The sequence below is a fragment of the Mustela lutreola genome, chromosome 5 (genome assembly GCF_030435805.1).
Source record: "Mustela lutreola isolate mMusLut2 chromosome 5, mMusLut2.pri, whole genome shotgun sequence".
NCBI lineage: Eukaryota > Metazoa > Chordata > Mammalia > Carnivora > Mustelidae > Mustela > Mustela lutreola.
This window is the reverse complement of record NC_081294.1, coordinates 98877264-98900181: the sequence shown is the minus strand read 5'-3', so window position 1 is coordinate 98900181 and position 22918 is coordinate 98877264. Positions and strand designations below refer to the sequence as shown.

Genomic DNA, 22918 nt, shown 5'->3' with positions numbered 1-22918 from the left:
ACCATGACCTGAACCAAAGGCAGAGGCTTAACCCACTGAGCCACCCAGGCATCCCCTCTTTTTTTTTTGTTGTTGAAGATTTCATTTATTTATTTGAGAGAGAGAGAGCAAGAGAGAGACCACAAGCGAGAGAGAAAAAGAACAATCAGGAGGAGGCTGGGGGGTGGGGAGAGGACAGAGGCAGAGAGAGAAGAAGACACCCTGCTGAGCCGGGAGCCCAACACAGGGCTGGATCCCAGGACCATGAAATCATGACGTAAGCTGAAGGCAGATGCTTAACTGACTGAGCCACCCAGGCGCCTCAAGAATATGTACTTTTAAAGATACATTTCATAAACGAATTGTAGAAGAAACAAAATATATTCATTGCTTCATTACAAGTTATGAATTAAATTATATCAGAACTTCAGTTGTATACCTTAAATACACATGACTTTTAGTTGTCAATTATACTTAAAAATACTGGAGGGAAAAAAAGAATTAAGTTATTAAAAGGCAACACAGTATAGTGATTAAGGATTTTTGGACTCTGATTCCAAACTGACAGTTGAAATCCCAGCTCTTTTACTAACTGTATAATGAGGAGCAAATTAATTATGCCTATGCCTCAATTTCTTCACCTATAAATGAAGATAAAAGTTCAATTCAAAGAGTTTTTGTGAGGATTAAATGAGATGGCATGCCTAGCATACAGAAAACCTTCCATATTTGTTAGCTCTTAAGAAATGTAAGGAATGCCATGGAAAATACCTTTAAAAATCAAAAAAATATTCCCGGGTGCCTGGATGGCTCAGTGGGTTAAAGCCTCTGCCTTCGGCTCAGGTCATGATCCCAGGCTCCTGGGATTGAGCCCCACATTGGGTTCTCTGCTTGGCAGGGAGCCTACTTCCTTCTCTCTCTCTGCCTACTTGTGATCTCTTGTCTGTCAAATAAATAAATAAAATCTTAAAACAAAACAAAACAAACCCACACGATCTTTGCACATAAAAAAATCGGTGAGAAAATGTTTAAAATTATCAACAGTGGTTGATCCATTCAGAGGTGGAACTCTTGCTTCTCCCCCTCCATGTGGGGTGGCCAGCTAACTTGCCTTGAACAAGAGGATGTGACAGAAGTGAAGATATACCAGTTCTGGGCAGCTTTACAAGGCCTGCAGCTTCTACTTGTGCTGGGTGCAAGTGCAGCCCAGCTAGACTCATGAATGGTGAGACATTCCAAGGGGAAAGATGGGCCACATGGACTTAGGCATCAGAAATACAAGTGAAGCTTCCTGGACCTTCTAGCTCAGCCCAGAGAGCAGCTGACTATGGATCAGCAAGTGACTTTAGCTGACACCAATAAAGAACTGCCCAGCTAACCAGCTTCAATTCCTGACCCACAGTAATAATAGAGAAAAGACAGTAATAGATGACAGAGAAATAATAAACAGCTGTCTTGTTAAGCCATTAAGTTCTGGTGTGCAAAAAGAGACAACTGAAATACCAGAATTTATGACACATTTCTTCTACTTTTTTGGAATTTTCAAACTTTCAATGAATTTAGTGTAATACTGTGCTTTTTTCCTTTTTAAAATAATGTTAATTTTTTCACATTATAAAACTGATAATGCCCATAACAGACAAGTTTGAGAAATCAAAAAAGTATATGTTTAGACCCCAAAAAATATGTAATTGCCAGAGAACTACAGTTAACTTTTGGTATATATCCTTCCAGTATTCTATATATGAACACCTAGTAGTTCTCTCTACAGGTGTACAATATAAATGCAGGTCCATGTATAGCAATATATCTTTCAAGAATGGTTAAGAAAAAAAGGGGGGGTGACGGAGTTGCTAAATGATGGACAATGGGGGGCACTGGGTGTTATGCAAGACTGATGAACCCCAGACCTGTACCCTTGAAATAAATAATACCTTATATGTTGATTAAAAAAAAAAAAAAAAAAAGCATGAACTTGATTTCAGAAATGAAGCCTGTTGATTTTGGGTCATACATTTCCTGAGTAAGCGAAACCTTTGCTGAGTTTCCCAACTGCAGGTTATTACCCCTGAGTTCTCCCGACATGGGAAAATGACAATGAAACATAACAAGCATAGGCCAAGAGGAGGGAGCTGAGCCAGAAGTCCCCTGAAGTGATCCAAGTGAGGTAAAATGAGGCCTGAACTAAGGCACTGGTAATGAGGAGAGAGGAAGGCTAGAGATGAGAGATACCAGGGAAGTGGAAGCAGTGGGATTTGTTATCTTGTCAGGGAGGAGGGCAAATGAGATTAGGGGAAAGAGGTTCCCCGGTGTCTCCTGAGTGGCAATTTGTAAAAGGTGAATGTGAAGACCTAGGGGACACAGAAGCAGAGTTCATCAGGCTGGTGATTTCTTGAGGCATGGATTCTGGTTTTCTATCCTCAGTACCTGGCATATAGAAGGAATCCAGTAAGCATCTGATAAATGAATATAAACGTCTGGAGCTCAGTGCAGGCATGTGGACAAGAGATCTGAAAGTCATCAATGCACAAGTGATAGCTGAAACCTAGTTAAACAGATGAGATTGTTCAGGCAAAAGAACAGAATGAGAAGACACCACAGCTGGCAGAATTCTAAGGAAATGCCTCACCTGTAAATGACATTTTTAACCAGTTCCATATCGTCCCTGGAATCGCACAAATGAAGCAAGGTTTTCAACTCCTCCTTCAAGATGAGTTTGTTCTGAGTCAATTTCTCTTCCATGTTTCTAAGATAGGTTGCTGGAAGAAAGCATGGTTTAATGGTCATCATTCAGGCTGACTGGGATTATCAGGAATCTGACCTCAAGAAGAAGGGGAAGCTGGATCCTGCTATATTGCAAAGGGGCACTTAGAGGGGCTTATGGCCATGTAGCTCCCATCACTGGCTAGTCTCCTCAAGAACAGTGTCACAGAAGGTCTGTGAAGCAAATTCTCTGTGCTATAGGCTGAAATCCCACTCAGAACTTTGTAACATACAATTTCTGGGAGTACAAACACAAGAATATGCAATTTTGACTACCTTGGTGATTCACGCATTGAAGTTTAAAAACTCATGTCCCAGAGGCTTACCTCAAAGAACTGCCCCTATAGGTGACCCATTAGGAGACTTAAAAAAAAAAAAACAAAAAAAGTAACCAAGATATCCAAACTATCAACTGGCAGGGTACCTAGCAGTTGATAGTTTGGATATCTTGGTTAAGTGAAAGGAAAATATGCAATGAAGGTGGGTTTGCCACAGTGGTTGAACCACACAGTTCAGGAATATTTCACGTGTCTTTCATTTGGTTCAAGGGGGCACGTGGGTGGCTCAGTCTGTTGAGCTTCCAACTCTTAATTTAATAATAATAATTTAATAATAATAATCCAAAATTTCAATAGATGTTAATTCACATTTTAAAACAAATAATCAAGATTTAAGTGCTCGTGACACAGAGAAAGCTTAGTTATGGTTCCTGCCCTGAAAGAATTTAGTCTTTTTGAGAAAACAAGATATATTTATACAAAGCAACCTGAAAATGCTGGGGTAGTGACAAGTGACCAACTCTATACACGATACAGAAAAAAAGAAATCAGGGTGGCAGAAACAGACCAGATTTGAGTGGAGAAGTACCAGAGAGAAAGGAAGGGGCTGGACAGGACTCAGAGAAACTCAGAAGAGGGGAGCATTCTTGGTATGACAATCAGCATAAATAATATCACAGAATGGGGGTGAGGGGTGATGAGGGGAGAACTGTGACTAGATTAACAGGAAATCATACTGGACTCCAGAAAGGGTAAGGTCCACTATGGAGGAGCAAGGAAGCCAGGGAGTTGTGTACACAATGTGATGTATGACAGAGGATGATTGTGGGTTCTCATAATGAAGAAATGTTGACAGGATTTTATAAATATCAATCTGACCATGGAGTAAATTGGCACTCATTATATTAATTGCCTTTCAGAACATATGCACAACTGTCACAGCCTTAGAATGACTATGACAATTGGATTTAACTAGAAAATGACACAAACCCCTAATTCTGCCAACTTCACAAAGCTCTAAAAGGTAAAGGGGTAAAAAGAACAGTGAAGTAAAATACAGACTGAGTCTCCCACACTGAAGATAAACATATTCTCCCTCACTTTTAAAGCTTATGTTCTCATTCCACACGTGGTATAATGTAACAATACGATTAGTGGAGAGGTGAGGAAAGACTGATTTCTGGAGGGCTAGAAGCAATAAGTATTAAGTGCTCAGAAACATCTGAAAGGGAGAGTAAGGAGATTTTAAGTCAGCAGGGACAAACTAAACTGTTACTGAAAGACACAAGAATATCGTTACGTTTTAAAGGAATTTAAAGTACTGGAAAAAATGTGCAGAAGAGAGGGAATGAATTCAACAAGATTTCCCAGATGCTGAAAGGAGTAAGACCTAGTGTGGTGGTGTGTTTTCAGCTTTTTGTAAAAAAATATTCAAAAATAGCACAAAACAGGGATAGAACATTATGCTCTCCTGTGTCCATCACCTAGGCTCAATAATGACTAATATTTTGATAATTTAAAAAAAATATTTGTTTTAGTCTATTGAATTTTTTAGCTGAGGAGCAAAATATGAAAATGCATCACAGGGGGCACGTGGGTGGCTCAGTCTGTTGAGCTTCCAACTCTTAATTTCAGCTAAGGTCATGATCTCAGGGTCACTGGATCAAGTGTGTTCCCCTCTCCCCCACACTCTCTCTCAAAGAAATATTAAAAAAAAGAAAGAAAGAAAGAAAGAAAGAAAGAAAGAAAGAAAGAAAATGCATCACACATGGGACGGTTTTGTTTCACTATATTTCACATGTTTTTGAAGATGCATGTGTATACTGGAGATACTATGTAAAATGCACTTCTTACTCAGAGGTGCATCAAAAATGTGAAAGTCAATCATCTTGAGCAGTTCTCACACTTTACTGTGCATATTAACAGTCTGGGGCTTCAAGTTTCATATTTCTATGAAACTCCCAGATGCTGCTGACCCTTGATCCTTAGTCTGGGTCCTCTAGAGAGGACTGGTTCCAACACTCATTTTAGCATTTCTCTGTGATCCTGGGAAAAGTGACAAGAGGAGAGGGTAGACTATAGTAGTACAAAATGAGATGAAAAGTACATTTAGGGATAGACTAGGAAATTAAGAATCCATGTCAATTTTTTCTCAAAGATCACTGGAGACTGAGCAGCGATAAAGTCAGAAAAAACCTGAATGACACATCACTGAAAGAATTAACAAAATAGATTCAATTACCTTTGGTGCCAGGAAGATGATATGCAATAGCCACCTTCTTGTGCTGAAATTCTTCCAATTTCACAATACTATCTGTAAGTAGGTATCTTTTAGCTAAAAAACAATGAAAAAAGTAAAATGATTTTCACTACCTTGTACTAAGCAAAAACATGCATAGAAGTTGATTGCCTCTAATAACTGATCTTCACCTAATATAAATAATCTATCTGGACAGCTACAAGTGAGTCACTCTGGTGGAAAAGTAAACATCTCTAAACTATCAGAGAATTCAAATTCTCAGCAAGTTTCGTTTTTTTGTGTGAAAGGAGCTAGTGATTAACTGTATGGAGATGGGTTGAGAGGAATCGGGGACGTGAAAGACAAATATACATTCCCCAACTAGTTATGGGATTACAAGCAAATAAAAAAACAAAAGCCCAAAACTAAAGGTTACTGTTTAAACGTCAGAGTAGTAGGTCTATTTTTGGTTTAACTAGGTGAAAACTCATAGTGTAGTGCAGACAGCTAGAATGTGACCATTGTAATTCCCGGTTCTGCCATTTGTTAAATCAGGAGTTAAGGCCTCTCAGAACTGGACTGTTGGTATCCTCATGATGTAACAGAAATCACTGACCACAGCTTAGTAGGAAAGTTTGGGAAACGTTTTTTTTTTCTTTCGGATGCTTGCCTGTGCATGGAGAGGAGCTTGGTCAAAGAACCATGCACTGAAGACCTCTCTATACCGCAATAACAGGTTACCAGTAAAAAGTGTGGTCTGTTTATGGGAGACAGCCCAGAGAACTGTTAGAGCAGGGCTGTCCTATTGTGCTGCCTGAGTGCAAATCCCACCGTGGGCTGACTTGGCCTTGCTGGCTGCACTTCCTTAGAGAAAAGAAGGGAACCTTCCTCACTGGGGGTTGTGAGCAGAAAAGGAATTAAAATACGTAAAATGCATAGAGTAACAACTGACACCAAGTGTTATGTATTTTATTATCACTCACCAGTATATTCAAAGTTTATCATTTCCGTAAACTTATTAAGGGACAATTTTACAGGTGAAGAAACCTGCACAAGGTCTTTCAGGTTATTAGCTGGGGCGCGAAACTCGGAGAGGTACACCTCTGCTACCAAACTGCAGGACAGTCCACCCAAGAGAGAGAAGGCTTTCCGGACAACAGCGTCGCCTTTTCCAAGGGACTACTACAGCGCCAAGGTCGAGACCTCAGCCTGGCTGTCCTTTGGTTCCCAGGCACAGGGAGGGCCAGGGCTGCACACGCACACAACCAGAGGACGAGAGAGCAAGCTGCCGGGCTCCAGGTCAGTGCGTGACTGAGGCGCTATTATTCCCCCCCAAGTGATGCCTGCTGAGGTGTCAATCTCCCTTCTTTCCCATTCCTCCCCTCCTTCACGACCAGAGGCCGCAGATACCTCCGAGAGGGCAGCGGCAGCACGTGGAGCCTGAGCCTCCCACCCCAGGATACACCGAACTCCGCAGCGCCTGCAGAAGGTCGTGCTTCGGCAGGCGGATTGTGGCAGCCATGCTGTCCCGGGCCACACCAACCACGGGAACTGGCGGGGGCGGGGGGCGGAGCGTCGGCCTATGACCCCACCCCTTCCGCTGCCCGCAATCCCTGGACGTTCGTCCTCTTGGTACGTTCCAAGATGGCAGCCCCCATAGTGAGGCGGTGGTTTCTTGTGGCGCGGAAAGTGCCTCTGCCTCCGCTCTTCTTGGCAGGTTGGTGGCTGTTCTGCTTCTGTGGAGCTACTTCTTTAGTCACTTGAGAGCTCTTCCTTAAGTGAAGGGAACCGTGGGCTTTCAAGAGGACAGGAAATGCTTCTGGGATCTAGTTGCTAGAGAAACCATTTGGAGCGTTGGGTAGCGCGGAAAGGGGAAGTGTGGCCTCGGATCCGTCTCCTTACCCAAAATACTGCCAGCCGGTCCAGAGGTGTGCAGAGTAGATGAAGTTAAGGCGTGAGGTCTTTTGCGTAAGATTTGCATGGTTTGTGTGTTAGGGTGGTCGTCTCTTTGTTGACCATGAAGAGCCCGAATGTTCCCACTTCAGAGCTAGGAAGTTTTCCTCTCTGCTTAAATGTCTTTGATGGGGCGTCCTAAATCTATTTCTAACCACTTCACAGTTGAAGACTTTTGGTCTCCACTTGGGATAAGAATTTCAGTACTAATTTCTCATCCGGCGACCTGGGGCACAACTTTTTGAGTGACCTTTCTATGCCACAGTTTTCCACGTGTAGAGGCAATAGCTACTTCCCAAGAGTAGTTGACCCGAGAACAGCTCAGGGGTTAGGGGCATGATGCCAGGGAGTTGGAAAATTGTGTGTAAGTTTTGACTCCCCCCGCACTTAAGCCTACTGTTGACCTTACCCATAACAAACAGTACATTAACACTTATTTTTTATGTTTTATGTAGTTGTATAGTGTGTTCTTAAAGTGAGCTACGGAAAATGTTATTAAAATCTTAAGGGAACTAAGCTTTAGAGGACTATACTGTATGTACTGAAAATAAATAAACAAATAAATAAGGCAAAGCTGTGTTAAGTGGACCCCTGCAGTTCAGAGTGGTATTCAAGGGTCAACTGTACTTGGATATTTGAGTAAATGGCACCTCACTCAAAATGTTTTTAATGGATCTGCACAAAGACATTAGGAAAAGTTGACATTTATACAAGCTCAATCCTGATAGGTGTATGATTATATGACTAAAATGCAATAATCACAATTGATGTTTCCAGTGCCTTTTATCTTCTTTTTCCAACATACTTCCTCTAGCTCCTATTAAAAACCAACACTTACACTGTTGTTTACAGTTTTTTAGGAACAGCTATTAAATATCAATTGAAAACATCATTGTTGGCCTCCAGGTTTTCTGAGGATTAACTGGTTGACCTAGCAGGTGAAAATGTTTAGTACCACACATTAGGTAAAGCGGTATGTACAGTACCTGGTGTCTCTGAGAATTAGTTGCTGTATCTGTTTGCTAGCATGCTTAATTTTATGGCTCTTAATAAATGCTTTTCAATTTACACAGAACCTTCAATTGTGTATCAGGGAGACTATCATGGTTGCATCGTGTTTGAGGCAATCATCTAATATTAGATAAAGGTGAACTGAGAGAATTTTCAGTTAACATTTTGTTAAACTGGTGAACTTGTAGTGGGATATACTTGTATTGTTACATTGTAGTAACTACTAGCTACATGTGGCTATTGAAATTAGTCAAACAAATAAAATCAGAAATTCAGGTTTTTTTAGTCACATTAACCACATTTTAAGTGTTTAGTAGAGATGTGTAGTTAGTGGCCACAGTTGCACAGCTCAGAATTGAACATTTTCATCATTAGGTTCTATTGAATAAGCACTAAGTTAGATTATAGAAGCAGGGAGTCCTGAAAATCAGGAACTGGGAAGCTACAAGGCAAGTAATAGAAGTATGCCAGATAGTGCATTAAGGACCATCCCAGATTTGAGAATGCAGATAAGATGATTGACTTTTAAGTCAGCATAACATCTTGAGCCATTACAAAATAAGGGGGGGTGGGGAGTACTTGGTACAAACTAGAAAAGTGATTTAAATTTATGAAGAGAGTACAGATAGCAAATTTATTGGGACCTATTACGTAGTGAACATTCGAGTAGGCACTTAACATGCCCTCATTTCAACTGTTTAACAAGGCAATCTATTTTACACATCATGAAAGAGACTCAGAGACTGTGCAACTTGCCCGCGTTTCATACCATTTATTAGCCAGGCAAGGATTCCAGCTTAAGACTTTGTGACTAAGGTGTATCTGTGTTAACAATCACACAGGTTTTCTTTGGGTGGAAAACGTTTGGAGACGTTGTTCTGAAGGCCAAAATAACTGTAAAATGAGTAAATATACAGAACCAATCACTTTTCCCTAAACTTTGAAATTCTGGTCTTCGGAGGTATCTTTTCTAGAATTGAATAGAGAAAATATTTCTTTTGATGGTGGAGAGTTCTATCTTAGAGAATATGGTTGCCTTCAAAGCTAACTGGCTGAAGGATAACTACTTCATTCTGGTCTGAGGATTAATACTGTTATCACGTGGAAAGTTGTTAGTCTCTGTCGCTACTGGAGACCTACTGAATTAGAACCTTCATTTTTATCAAGGTTCACATACACATTAAAGTTTAAGAAACTGATTTAGATTTTCCACTTTACCATTGTTCACCTAGTTTAACATTCTGACTTCAAGGAAATCTTTGATTCTAATGTTAATATGCAGACCTTGCAATTACTATACAGAAATGCAAAGATTTTTTAAATGATGTCATTTGTAAGGTATCAGAAATATAAATGTCTTGCTTTAAAAGGCTTACAAAAATGGAATGTTTGTCTTAAGGTGTAGTAATTTACTACTGCTGTTGTAACAAATTACCACAAATTAGGTGGTTTAAAATCATACAGGTATTATTGTACAGTTCTGTAGGTCTGAAGTCCGACATAGGGTCTTTCTGTGCTAAATTCAAGATGTTGAAAAAGATGGGTTTTCTTCAGCAGTCTCTAGGGGAAAATCTGTTTCCATGTCTTTTCCTTCCTTAGGTGACCCCTTACATGCCTTGGCTGATGCTCCCCTTTTTTTAAACATCTTGAACATGAGCAAGTCAAGGCCTTATATCACTTCGTCCTTCACACATCATAGTGTTGCAGGATTTGTTTTCTCTGTTGGAGCCTGCAGTTCTTGGTCATGCCATTTCAAAGAATGAAGAGTTAGACCAGACAGAATGGTGGGCATCAATTGAGTTATTGCTCAATAATAATTGAGCAATTATTATTGAGCAATAACAAAGTCATAGTACAAGTTCCCAAAGGGGTTGCCACAGGAGTTCTTTATGGGCTTCTTGGTGGGCTGTTTCAATCTGATTAATTCTCCCTGTACCTGTCATCCAAGCAGATTTTTAGGTCACGTATCTATCTTATGGGAAAGGGTGGAGGCCTCCTTCCAGAGTGATGTAAAATCCTTTTAAGGGTGGTTTCCTCTTGGGGGGGAGGGGATTTGTCCCTGCCTGACTGCCTTCCAATAATCCTTCAGCAGTAGTACCTGCCTTCCCCCCTTTTCACTTATAAAGACCTTGTGATTAGATTTGACTCACCTGGATAACCCAGTACAATCGCCTCATTTTAACACTGATTGATTTGGTGATCTTAACCTCAGTACCCTTGAGCTGTGTTTCCTAACATTCACAGGCTGTGGAAATTAAGATGTGGACATCTTAGGCCGCCTGGGTGGCTCAGTGGATTAAAGCCTCTGCCTTCGGCTTGTGGCATGATCCCAGCATCCTGGGATCAAGCCCCATGTTGGGAATCTCTGCTCAGCAGGGAACCTGCTTACGTAACCCTCTCTCTCTGAGTGCCTCTCTGCCTACCTGTGATCTGTCAAATAAATATATAAAATCTAAAAAAAAAAAAAAAAAAAAAAGACATGGACATCTTTTGGAGGGTCATTATTCTGCCTACTAGAGTTGGCCATTCATTCCTATATTTATCATCAGTTTCTTTTGGTCTAGGAAAATTTTCCATTTGCCAGATATAAATTCTTCATCCTTGAATCCATATCCTTTTGCTCTATACTCAGTGGAAATGGAAAATGATTATTGGTTACTTTCTTATAAAGCAAACATTTAAAGGTTCACGTATATAAGGGTTGCTGAGTTTGCCTTTTATAGATTAACTGGTCCTCGTTTGTTTTCAGTTCGTGACCCCCTTGATCAACTGTACACAAAGGGCATTCTTGGACTTCTGTCTTTCCCCACCTTTACCTTCCCTGCTTTTTTGTCTTCCCATTAGAAACTCTTTGAACATTTACATTCATAGTTGTCTTTTTTGACTCCAGAATATGAAAGGGTGATTTCTTATGCTAGAGGCAAGTGCTAGAAGAAGAAACAGAGAATAAGTAAGAAATTATAATAATAATAATAGAGAATAAGTCATTGGTATCCTGAGGTTTATATAGCTTAATAGTCCTTAGCTTGAACTCATATACAGAAGAGCTGCTTTTGTTTCCACAGAAAGGAGACAGCTTCCTGGTTTTAGAAATTGGAATTCAGTTTGTAAAGAAATGCTGCTATAAATTATGAATGGGTTAGCTGAATTTTTTCTTTTGCTTCTGTGTAAGACCATGCAGGGACCTTAACAGTCACCAAGGTCAGCTCCTTCGTTTGTAACTGCAAGATCTCTAGTTTTCCACCAGCTGGTAAAATTCAGACCAAATCTCAGGTCTCCCACTCCTGACTTGTGCAGCTACACAGCTAATGACGTTGGATTTTATTCATCGTTCTTGGCAAATCTAGGAGTGTAACTAACAATTTATAACATCATTTCTATGAAAAATGTGTGCTTGGAAAAAATATGAAAAATGTTTCTATGAAAATGTACTATGCCAAGCATCTAATATTTTTTAATAATCCACTTGAAGTGTAGGCACTTTTTAATAGTTATTATTTCTTTAAAAATATCTTAGGTCCTCTTTGAGGCAGTCTTTGGAAGCTTTTTCATATTACTGCATCATTGTTTAAGCTCTAGACCTCAAATTTAACATATTATTCTAGTAAAGTTTTGACCTGTAATTATGGTAAGGGAGGATAACTCCCTTTAATTAAGGTGATAAGGTAACTTCCACAGTTACCTTATTAAAGTTGCGTTATGACTTCATAAAGTCGCGTTATGAACTTTGTGTGACCTTGAGATATTACCTGCAATTCCTTCCTTCCTTTTTTTTCCCTTGTAAATAGCTTTATTGAGATACAACTCACATATCATTACAATTCACCCCTTTCAATAATTCAATGCCATGGTTCTTTTTTTTTTTTAAATATATATATACCCACAGTGTTGTACAATCATCACCTTAGCACATTTTTATCACTTCAGAAAACCCCTTGTAGTCAGTCATTAGTAGTCACTCCCCATTTTCCTACAAGCTTTCCTGACTACCTCCTCTCCAGTTCTAGGCAACCACCAATCTGCTGTTTCTACGGATTTGCCTATTATGGATATTTCATATAAATGGAGTTATGTAATACATGGCCTTTTGTGACTGGCTTCTTTTTCAGTTAACAAAGTTTTCAAGGTCCATCCATTTGTAGCCTGTATCAGTACTTCATTTCTTTTTATTGCCAAATAATATTCTGTTTAAGGATTTATCACATTTTGTTTATCTTTTTATTAGTTGTTGGATATTTGCATTATTTTCACTTTGGGGCTATTATAAATATTGCTATAGAAATTTTTGTTTGCATACTTGATTTTATTTTTCCTGGATATATACCTAGGAGTGAGATTGTTGGGTTGCATGGTAACTGCATGTTAATGATGTAGGAAAGACGTTAGGGTTCCAAGTCGAAGGCCGAGACCAAATTCTTGAGACATCTTTGGTGCAGGAAGGTGGTTTTATTAAAGTACAAGGACTAGAGGGCAGAAAGAGCTGCACTGGGGTCTTGAGGAGTGTCCCATTATGTACTTTCAAGTTGGGCAAGCCAGGATCCTGAGGGGGCTAGCTGTTGTTAGGAAAGGTCATTTATTACTGTGTAGTAAAAACTCAGTTTGTGAGATCCTTCAGATGTATATCAATGGTTCATATACTTGGGGGATAACTGCCAACATGTATCCTGAGGGGTAGAGATGAAGTTTCCCAAAGGAATTTTTTATATGTGAAAGTAGACTACAGGAGCTTGGGGGTTGGGCTAAGATTGCCTGTTGCCCTTGGCCAAGTATCAACATAAAGGCAGTTGAGTCCTTAGGAAAATGTGACTCTGTCTGTTTTAAGGACTTGTCTGTCAGTGGGCTATAGGTAGAAAGGAAATTTAATAATTTTTCTTTTGTCTTTGTTTCCCATATCATTAACATTTTGAGGAGCTGCCAAACTTTTCCAGAGTGGCTGCACCATTTTACATTGTCACCTGCAATATATGAGGGTTCCAGTTTCTCTATATCCTTATCAATAGCTGTTATTTTCTTTCTAATTATAGTCATTCTAGTGAGTGTCAAGTTGTATTTCAGTGTATTTCCATAATGGCATATCATATTAAACATCTTCCCATGTACTTGTTGGGAATTTATGTGCGCTTTTTTGTTTGTTTTTAAGAAATGTCTATTCTTTGCCCAGTTTTCAGTGGGTTTTCTTTTTAAATTTTGATTTGTAAGAGCCATTTACATATTCTGGGTATAAGTCCCTTTATCAGGTAAGTAATTTGCAAATATTTCCTCCATTCTGTGAGTTGTCCTTTAACTTTCTTAATGGTGTCTTAAAGGTGGTAGTTTGGGTTAATTAAGTTGCTGCTCATTTTTTCTCATTCGTTTCTTGAGCTCATGTTTGTCAAGCGTTGCCATATACCAGTCCTTGTGCCGGGTGCTGGGAATACAGCTATGCCATCTAATGAGTTACCTTAACTCTGGCTTGCTTGGTTTCTCTTATATACCACAAGGGTAAGATGTGAAGTAAGGATAAATATGCTGATCCAAGTCAGATGGAAATGTTTTTAGGAATAACTAATGATTATAAAGCATTTGATTAATGAGTTAATCAACAGTTCAGTAAGTATTTGGGTTCTACGAAGAAGTTCTAGGGCTCACTTAGGCTATAATTTAGGGACAACAAATGGCTTCTAGTTCTAAAGTTATAGGGACAAATTATCAGCATTCTTACCCATAACATTATTGTAGAAATTTCCAGTTTTTCTGTATTTTCTGCTTGTTAGAAGTGGAATGCATGTTGCCATGAACTCTGAGATATTGGTTAGAGTATCATACTAGAATCTTTATATAACTAGTACATTGAAAATATGACAAACTATGGTTAATAAAATATAAACTGAACCTGTTGTGGAGCCGCACCTGTTAATTACTGACTTTTTCCTCAGGTGAAAGAGGCTTGCTTTCTGCAGCTTATGTGGACAGTCACAAGTGGGAAGCAAGAGAAAAAGAACATTGTCACCTCGGTACGTACCTATTGGGCTGTTAGATATGTCATGTCAGTCACTCTATGTTTACCATTATGTTCGTATGCTATATTTATGAAGTGATGCTTTTATGATGACCCCATTGAGGCTTAAAAAGAATTAGACTGTTATTTTGCATGTGGCAAAATCATTTTTGCTGTCTTGAAAATTTCTATTTCATTTTTGCCTTGATTAGTCTCCCTAAATTAGTCCCTAAATTAGGTGAACAGTTCTCTTCTTTCTTGTTTTTTGTCCATTTTAGTCATATAGTTAATTACCAAGCAGGCTGTCTCTTGTTTTATATTATCTGCAGAGAAAGATACATTTTACATTTTCATCCTTTTTTATTGTCATTTCGTAACTTGTGGTCTTTAGAGCTCTTTCTGACTCTTTTCTATTTTATTACCAGGTGATAGATTTGAAAGCAGTGTTATAATCTCATATAAACCATTTAGGGAAAATAGTTGGCAAACATCTTCCCAGGCAGTAGGCTTCTAATTATATTTCCCTTTCCTTGTTCTCTAGGTCATATTACACAGATAGCAGCCTTTCTTTTCTACAGTAACAAGGCCTACAGGCGCCTGGGTGGCTCAGTCAGTGAAGTGTTGACTCTAACCCTTGGTTTCAGTTAAGGTCATGATCTCAGGGTTGTGAGATCAATCCCCACATCTGGCTCCACACTCAGCATGGAGTCTGCTTTAGATTCTCTTTCCCTTTCCCTACCCCTCATATCCTCTCTCTGTCTCTAAATAAATGAAATCTCTAAAAGAAGTCACTGATACCATGAGCACTTTGTAAATATGTAATATACATTATATGTAACATCATGAGGACGTAGATAAAGTCAGACGATTGGCGATGGTTTTATGGGACTGATGTAATTTTTTGATCAATTCCAGTGCTGATCTAATATTCTCCCCTAGATTTCTTTCTCTGCTTTTTTTGGGCTTATATTAAAGAATAAAGTACCCCTGTGTTTATGGATTCTTCTAATAAGTGGTGGGGAGGGAGGAGAGAGACATTCTTTTGTAGCTGTCTATAATGGCTAGCTTGGGCTGGAGAGGGGTTTCAAAGAACTTACCATTTTCTCCCCTAATGATGTTATTGCAAGAGCAAAATTGGTTTGTACATCCTGGAATGGCTATGTAGGCAGGGGCTAATAAGCAAAGCAGAGCTGTGGAGAATCTGAAGGTAAGTAACTACATACTTGCACTGAAATGTAGAATCACTGTGAGTAGAAAGAAATGCGGATGGCTACAGATGTGGTATGCTGGTTAAGTCCAATGTCTGGAGTGACATTATCGTGTGGGACACAATTTTATTCACAAAATGGTGAACACTCTCAATATGAAAGTTTTGAACATATCTAATTACCCTCTTCAGTTTACATGGTAGTTGCATCTATGGAAGATTCAGCTTATTTTTCAGATTTCACCCGAAAAAGTACTTTGCCTTTGTTTTTATGTAAAATGGAATCAGTTCTGTCCATTATCGATAGGTTGATTTTGTGTGTGTGTGTGTGTTAATGCCTGCCCTGTCGTAGATGCCATGGTATGTGGGGCAGATATTTTAACTTTTTATTTGTAAATAGTTTTAAACTTACAAAAACTTGTAAGAGTAACACAAAGAGCATCTATATACTCTTTGCCCAGATTCACCATTTGTCATTATTTTGACCCTTTTGTTTTTGCTTTCTCATTCTCTACACGCACTTTTTTTTTTTTTTAAACCATTTGAGAGTTTGTTACGTAGCTTATAGCCCATTAAGCTGAGTGCTTTGGTGTATACTACCTGATATTTTTTAAGAAACCAGTCTCTTTTTTTAATAGAATATTCCTCTTTGGGGATTTGTCTTGTATTTCTTCTTAATTAGATTCAAGAAACGGTCCTCTGGGCAAAATATTATCAGTAATGTTGTGTCCTTCTCAGGATGTCTTCTCATCTGGAGACACCTGATGTCCATCTGCCCTCACTGGTAAAGTTAACTTTGATCACCCAGTCAAGTGTGTGTGATTTTTACCCTGGAGGGTTACAGTTTTTCTCCATTGTGACTAATGGGCAATCTTAATGAGATACTTTAATATCATGCCAGTGTCCTGCTGCTCATCAAAAGTTTCCCCCTAAGTTTAGTATCCATTTAGCTTCTTGCCTGAATCAATCCTTACTATGGTGGTTGCAAAATGATGGTTTTCCAATTCGTTAATACCTCCACATTTAGTAACTAGTACTCAGTATTATAATGTAAATAAGCGTTCCATTCCCTCCCATTTCTTTCTGTGTTTACTATCAGTATGGTCTTGGGTATTGTGAATTCCTCTTTTTCTTTTAATGATTCATTACCATCCTTGTTATTTGGGTGGTCAAATTGTTCCAGTGTTGGGTGGTAGAAGTCCTTTCAACCTGACTCATCTTGTACCTTTCCTGCTCCAGCCCTGGCATTAAGTATTTCTCCAAGGAGTCCTGGTTCCTTTTCCTAAGGAATGGTATTAGAAACCAAGATCTATTCACTAGTTGTGCTCTTGCTACCGTGCAGTTTTTGCTTCTTGGGCTATTCAGTGATTAGAACTAGGAAAAAAATATATATACATAGCCACATAAACATATATGCACATATATGCACATAAGCTTATGTGAACATATTTTACAAATAATGAGTTCATCCCTACAGAGTTCTTCCTTACCTTCCCTAGGCCATAGTTATATCAGCTTTCTATACGAAAAGTCTGGCTCCCAACAGGGCCAATGTTTGACGTGTTGGACAGACTCTGCATTGCAGGTTATCTAATTTTCCTATCTTCTGCTCATGCAGTACTCCCTGCAGTCATTGTGATAGAAAACACCCCCATATTTCAATTGCCCTCTGGGGTTCCTTTTAGGAACCACCGGTCCAATGATGAAACCAATAACAGCTTGTTCTGATATGCCATTCACGAACTGTAAGAGTAGTGCTGTGGAAGTGCAGAGAAGAAAATGAAGAATTTTGGGAAAGCTATTGTTAAAACTTTCCTAGGCATGAAGGGAAGATTAGAAAAGACTGTTGTATTTGGTGCCTTGGTATAGGATATAGTCAGCTCTTTGTTATTAGAGGACAAATTTATGGGAACTTTTACATAGATTCCTGAATAAGCAGAAGCTGTTTGCCAAAGAATGAGTATAGTATGTCTGCAGTAAATAAATATCAAATGTAGATAACTGTCTGTTAAGATTGGTATACTTGGAAAAGCAGTAACAACTACCTTTTACTGATGACTACTGTCCTTGAATACTCTCTGTACATCTTGAATCGCTATCCAGGCAGAATTGGCTTTTTTCCTCACCCTGTATTCTCCCAGCACTTTATACCATCGTTGCGCCATTTAATGTGAAAAGTCGGCCCTTTTGGGAGGCAGAGATCGATGTGAGCCCTAGCTCAGCCAGCTTTCAGAGCTATAGCCATAAATTAGGGATAACGATAATGCCTGCTTCACTTAATACCCTGCCATAGAACAGGTGCTCCAGAAATGTGGAATGAACGAATTTCTAGGCCCCTTGATTCTACCTCTATAAAACATTAGGGTATGAGTAAGGTTTTGAAACTCAAACTGCTTGGGGGAAAAAAGAGGCTCTTTGAAACAGGTTTTTTTTTTTTTTTTTTTTTTTCTGCTGTGTAACAAAATGTAATTAAAACTTTCGCGCCTGTGTGATATTACTGTATGTACTCCCTAACCCTTGAGTGGGTTGAGATTTGTGTCCCGAGAATTCAGTCACCGAGCCCGGGGCTGCATCCCGTTGATCGTGCAGTAGGTGGCAGCGCCGCCTCTGCCGGGACCGCTGCGCAGCCTTTGGAACCTGGCGTTTGGGTGCGGACCTTTCCGGAAGCTGCCCCCGTACGCGCTTGCGCAGGGTGCTGCCTTTAGCATGTGGAGTGCTGTGATTGGGCGCTGCGACCTGGTGCGAGCTCGCTGATTGGAAGGAGGAGAAGCTGCGATATGGAGCTTTTACTCCGTGCGTCTCCATTGGAGGGCGTGGGGTGGAGTGGAGCGGGGCTGAAGAGGGAAGATGCCTGGGTGTGGGTGTGGGGTTTAAGCTTCCATCTGCTTAACTGATTTCGCCTCCGCGTGGAGTACTTGCCCCGGAGGTTGGGGGCGGAGGGGAGGCGATGTTCGGTATTTTCTTTGATGGGTGTAAGGCTCTGGTGCCTCTGTTCGGTCTCATTAGTGGTTTTCCATTAAGAGCCTTGGGGGCGGGCTAATAGGGATCTGTCCAGCTCCCAGTATGAGAGTAATTTATTGCTACGGAGCTCTTTAATTAAAACCAGGAGTGCTGTTTAGTACCTACACTGCATTTTAGGGATCAGGCAGGCCATGAATGCAGGGCAGGTCCTCTGACATAAGAATCAAAGGCAACCTTCATTCCTTGCTAGTTCTTTTGTAAGCACTTTCTAGGTTGCATCCCATTTAATGCTCACAACAGCAAGCTAAGGAAGCTGCTGCTATTTCCCCTTAAGGATGAGGAAACTGAGGCTGTTTTCTGACACTTAGGGCCATTGCCTTTATGCTGAAAAACAACTTTCTCAGTGATTGCTGTAGAACCTTCATTCCTACCATAGTGTCTTCCCTTGGACTGAACAGTGGATTTCTTGCTTTTTAAGATACACATTTTGGTTGCAGAATAATGTATACAGAAACGTGCATAAACCATAATGTATAAATCAATGAGCCAAGCGAACTAGTGTAAGAAATGTAAGAATCCTCCCACTCAAGAAGCCCTTATTATGGCTCTCATTGCCTCCGTAAAGGTAGGAATTATTATTTGGACTCCTAACATCATGGGTAAAATTAAAAAAAAAAAAAAAAAAGTTTTATAATGGAAAATACAAGCATACAAAAGTAGAGTGATTGAAATGTGGAATTACCCATACCCATCATCTGGCTTCAACAGTTACCAGATCATGGCTAATTTTACTTCATCTCTAATTCTACTCCCCATCAGGACCCTCTGGTTTATTTTGAGGCAAATCCCAGATAGGATGTAATTTCACTTGTAAATGTTTTAACCTATATGTCTCAAAGGCAAGGGTATTTTTAATAACATTATCATACTTAAAATTTTAGTAATTATTTACATATGAAAGATACAGTATTCAAATTACCTGGATACTCTTCTAAATCTTTTTAATGGTTTGGTTGAATCAGGATGCATATAAGGTCCATACAGTGCAATTCATTTATTGTCCCCTTCTCTTACCTCTGTTAAAATATTTTTTATAGAAACATACAAAAGTAGAGAGAATAGTATAATGAATCCTCCTGTGTACTGTCACCTGACTCCAACAATTACCACTTCCTTGCTAGTTTTATTTCATCAATCCTCTTTTCCATCACCTGGCATCTTTGTTAGCAGATCATTTTATGTGTATTTTCACATTACCTTTAAAAGATAGGCTTTTTAAAAAAACATAATACCATTCTTATTTTTTAAAATTAGTCATTCCTTAACATCATTAAATATGCCATCAATGTTTAAATTTCCCCAGTTGTCTTATAAGTTGTTGTTTGTTTTTAATTTATAGTTTCTTGAAATGGGACCTAGATAAGAGTCATACGTTGTAAGGTGTTGGGACGTCTCTTAATTATTTTTTAATCTGTAAGTTTCTCTTTCTCTTCTCTTGCAATTTATTTGTTGAGGAAAACAGTTCTTTTGTCTGAGAGTTTCCTCCATCCTAGATTTGCTATTTTCATCCTTATGGTGGTGTTTACATGTTCCTCTATCTTCCATATGCCCTGTAAAGCTGGCAGTTAGAGTAGGAGACTTGATCAGATTCAGGGTTTCTTTTTTTGTTTTTCTTTTGGCATGAATACTTCATAGGAAGTATTGTTTACTTTTATCAGGAGGTACACAGCATTTGGTTATCCCTCTGTAATATGAAAGGCCATTCATGATCATTGCTTATATACTTGTTATTTCATTAGGAGCTGCAAAATGTTACTATTTTAATTCTATCATTTCTTACTCATTTATTACTGAGAAATTTTTTATAAGAATTTTTTTCATCAGCAGTTATCCTAAGATACAGTTTTTATGAAGAGGCAGCTTCCAAGAAAATCCTACCATCCTTCCATCCTCCTACCATCCTCCAAAAATGATCAATGAGGATATATTTTTTAAAATAACGTTATGAACTCCTGGAGTTAAGCATTGCACATATTTTAATCCATTACAGTTGATGTTTTTATTGAAAGGGCCTTAGTTCTCCAACTGGACTTTTTATAGATCCCTAGGATTCTTGGGCTTTCCAACTCAAGTCAGAAGATTGCTGTTTTACACTGTTTCTGTACTGGGTTTCCCTTTGTTTAAAATAAACACTAAATTAAAGCATTGTGTCCAAATTCCTCCACTAACCATGCACATCTGTTGAGAAGGTAGAGGGTGCAAGTTAACAGCATTAGCCAGTTAGCAGCTTTTTAATTACAGACTAGGGCCCACAGTGAAGAGGGCTGAGGAGAAAACCATTTTGGGGAACTGAGTACAGTGTCAGTAGGAGGGCAGGCCTGATGAGGAAGCTGCCTGCATTCCATCAGAGGAAGTTCTCTTGCTTGCTGGGTCATCTTGCTAGGGGTAAGGGCCCTGGTGATGAGCTGAATTGGATTTCTGAGCCTTACTGAGTTAAATATTTTGTTTCTAATTTTTCATATTATAAGTAATTATAAAGTCAAGGACACCTTTTGGTTTTGGTTTTTGTTTTAAGACCTCCCTTTCCAAATTCAAAGAAAATTACACCATTGACACATTTGAATTCAGGTTGAAACTAAGCTCTGTGGTCATCTCTTACAGGCATTTCTCCCATTAGCTGAGGTTTAGTTTTGCTGTGTCATTTCAGCTGGGAGGTCTTTGGCTTGTTGCAGTGATTTTTCAAATTTTGCTCTTGAAGCTCAACACATTTTCTGAAACCTGCCTTTCTAACTTTGTCAGTTCCATATTTGCATCTATATCTGACATCTATTTATTTATTAGGCTTCACATTTATCATCTCCTGGCAGTTCTAGAGATGGGTCTGAGTTGTGCACATCATCCTCATTTTCTTAGTGTATATGTATGTAAAGCTTGGCTTTAGATTTTTTTTTTATTGGAACTATTTGTTTTAAAGCTTCTGGTGACAAATAGATACATGGAAACCTAAATATCTATGTTCAGAATGGTTCCTAGTTTAGTTTGTCCTACTTCCTTCTGTTGCTTCTATACATAGGTTATATGTGCTTATAGTTTTTCTTAAATGTGGGAAACAAAAACATAGCTTTGGACTGTTTTCTGATCACTTCTAGAGGGTACAATAACTTGTATCTAATTCTTTATTACATAAATTAGATAAGGTGCACAAAAAGGTTAGTGTTGATTGGGTAACAGCAATACACATTTACACCAAAATCATGAGAAACCAAAACCATCTAATAATTTCTCACCTAAAACACAGTCATGTACTTGAACTTTTAAAAAACATTTTATTTAGGTGTTTTATTTTTCACCTGATTCTGGAAATGGAATTCAGTTTAATATCCTCTTTGAACTTATGAGCAACCTCCAACACTTATTTCGTGTTGTCTCCATAGTAGTTCTCAGACATAATTCATTCTAGTTCCTGCAAGGGGTGCATCGTGGTCTCTTAGGGCTGTTTAAAAGTTTTTAAACTTTTAAAACTGTTTAAAAGTTTTTAAACTTTTAAAACTGTTTAAAAGTTTTTATTTCCCGATCTCACCTGAAGCCTGCAGAATCAGAGTTGCTCTCTGCATGTGTGAAACTTAGGAATCTGAAGTTTTCAAGTCTTGCAAGCGATTCAGAATGGTTTTGTGAATGGTTACACTCCTATACTTGGAATAGTGTATAGGGTCCTTAATAAAATCTTCTATGACCTTAGGTCATCAGTGGTATTGTTTTCTTCAGACAAGAAGAACATTTTATACTAGTATACATTTCATTTTCTGGACATACTTCAGATTGTCTGTCCAGCTTTAAGTTTTGTTAGGTGAAGATCTATTTTCCCATATAGTTTTTGTTGACCTCAGCCATCCTCTGCAGTGTATATTCCTGAGGAGCTGAACGACAGGCAATAAGGCATCTTCTTCAGCACATTTCTTTGAAGAAAACCTGGGCATCTGTAGGCCCCTCACTGAAATGTGAAGTGTGATTTTGACTGTTAAAGCTCATGGTCCAGAAGCCTGGGGTGCTGGCCCTCTGTAGGCCACAGCTGCCCGAGCTTTCCTGGCCATCCCTGCTCTGTGCAGTTTTTCTGCCTCATTCATCACACCAACACTGTCACGTAAGGTGATTGGTCACATATAATACCTAGCAGCAGATCCCTCTCTGACTTCTAATATGCAAATGTTATTCCTCTGATACTGGCTCTGCAGCTGTTGCCTTTTTGAAGCTCCCAACCAATTTCACTTGACTGATGATGTCTTGGTGTGAAGGATTAAAAGGGAATCTTGAGTTACCACAGTACAGAAGCCAACTCAGTCGAGTGTTTATCATAAAAATTTGGTATCATGAGACCTGTTTAATATCATTCTGTTTGCAATATTAATTTGCCTTAATATGAATAGGTTCTGGGGACTTCTTTTTGTGTTTGTGTGTGTGTATTCTTTAATCACCTGGTGTCAGTTTATTTAAGATAATCATAAGAAACGTAATCACTTTTTTTTAAAATTTTTTATTTTTTATAAACATAT

The 22918-nt window shown here is 39.0% G+C and overlaps 2 protein-coding genes across 4 annotated transcripts in view; one reads left to right on the top strand and one right to left on the bottom strand.

The window, feature by feature from the left end:
- PTCD2 (pentatricopeptide repeat domain 2) overlaps positions 1-6800 on the bottom strand; it is a 38808-nt gene extending 32008 nt beyond the window's left edge. For both annotated transcript variants that reach the window (XM_059175205.1, XM_059175204.1), the window contains exons 1-3: positions 6670-6800; positions 5263-5355; positions 2609-2738 (exon numbers count right to left, since the gene is read on the bottom strand). In XM_059175205.1, the coding sequence (XP_059031188.1) occupies positions 2609-2738; positions 5263-5355; positions 6670-6781 (335 nt within the window). In that variant the 5' untranslated portion in view covers positions 6782-6800. The remainder of the gene's footprint in view (positions 1-2608; positions 2739-5262; positions 5356-6669) is intronic.
- Positions 6801-6863: 63 nt separating this feature from the next.
- The window catches only part of MRPS27 (mitochondrial ribosomal protein S27), an 86301-nt gene continuing 70246 nt past the window's right edge, over positions 6864-22918 (top strand). Inside the window, exons 1-2 of one of the 2 annotated variants that reach the window (XM_059175201.1) lie at positions 6864-6976; positions 14139-14216. In XM_059175201.1, coding sequence (XP_059031184.1) covers positions 14166-14216 — 51 coding nt within the window. In that variant the 5' untranslated portion in view covers positions 6864-6976; positions 14139-14165. The remainder of the gene's footprint in view (positions 6977-14138; positions 14217-22918) is intronic. The other variant, XM_059175200.1, reaches the window with a different exon arrangement.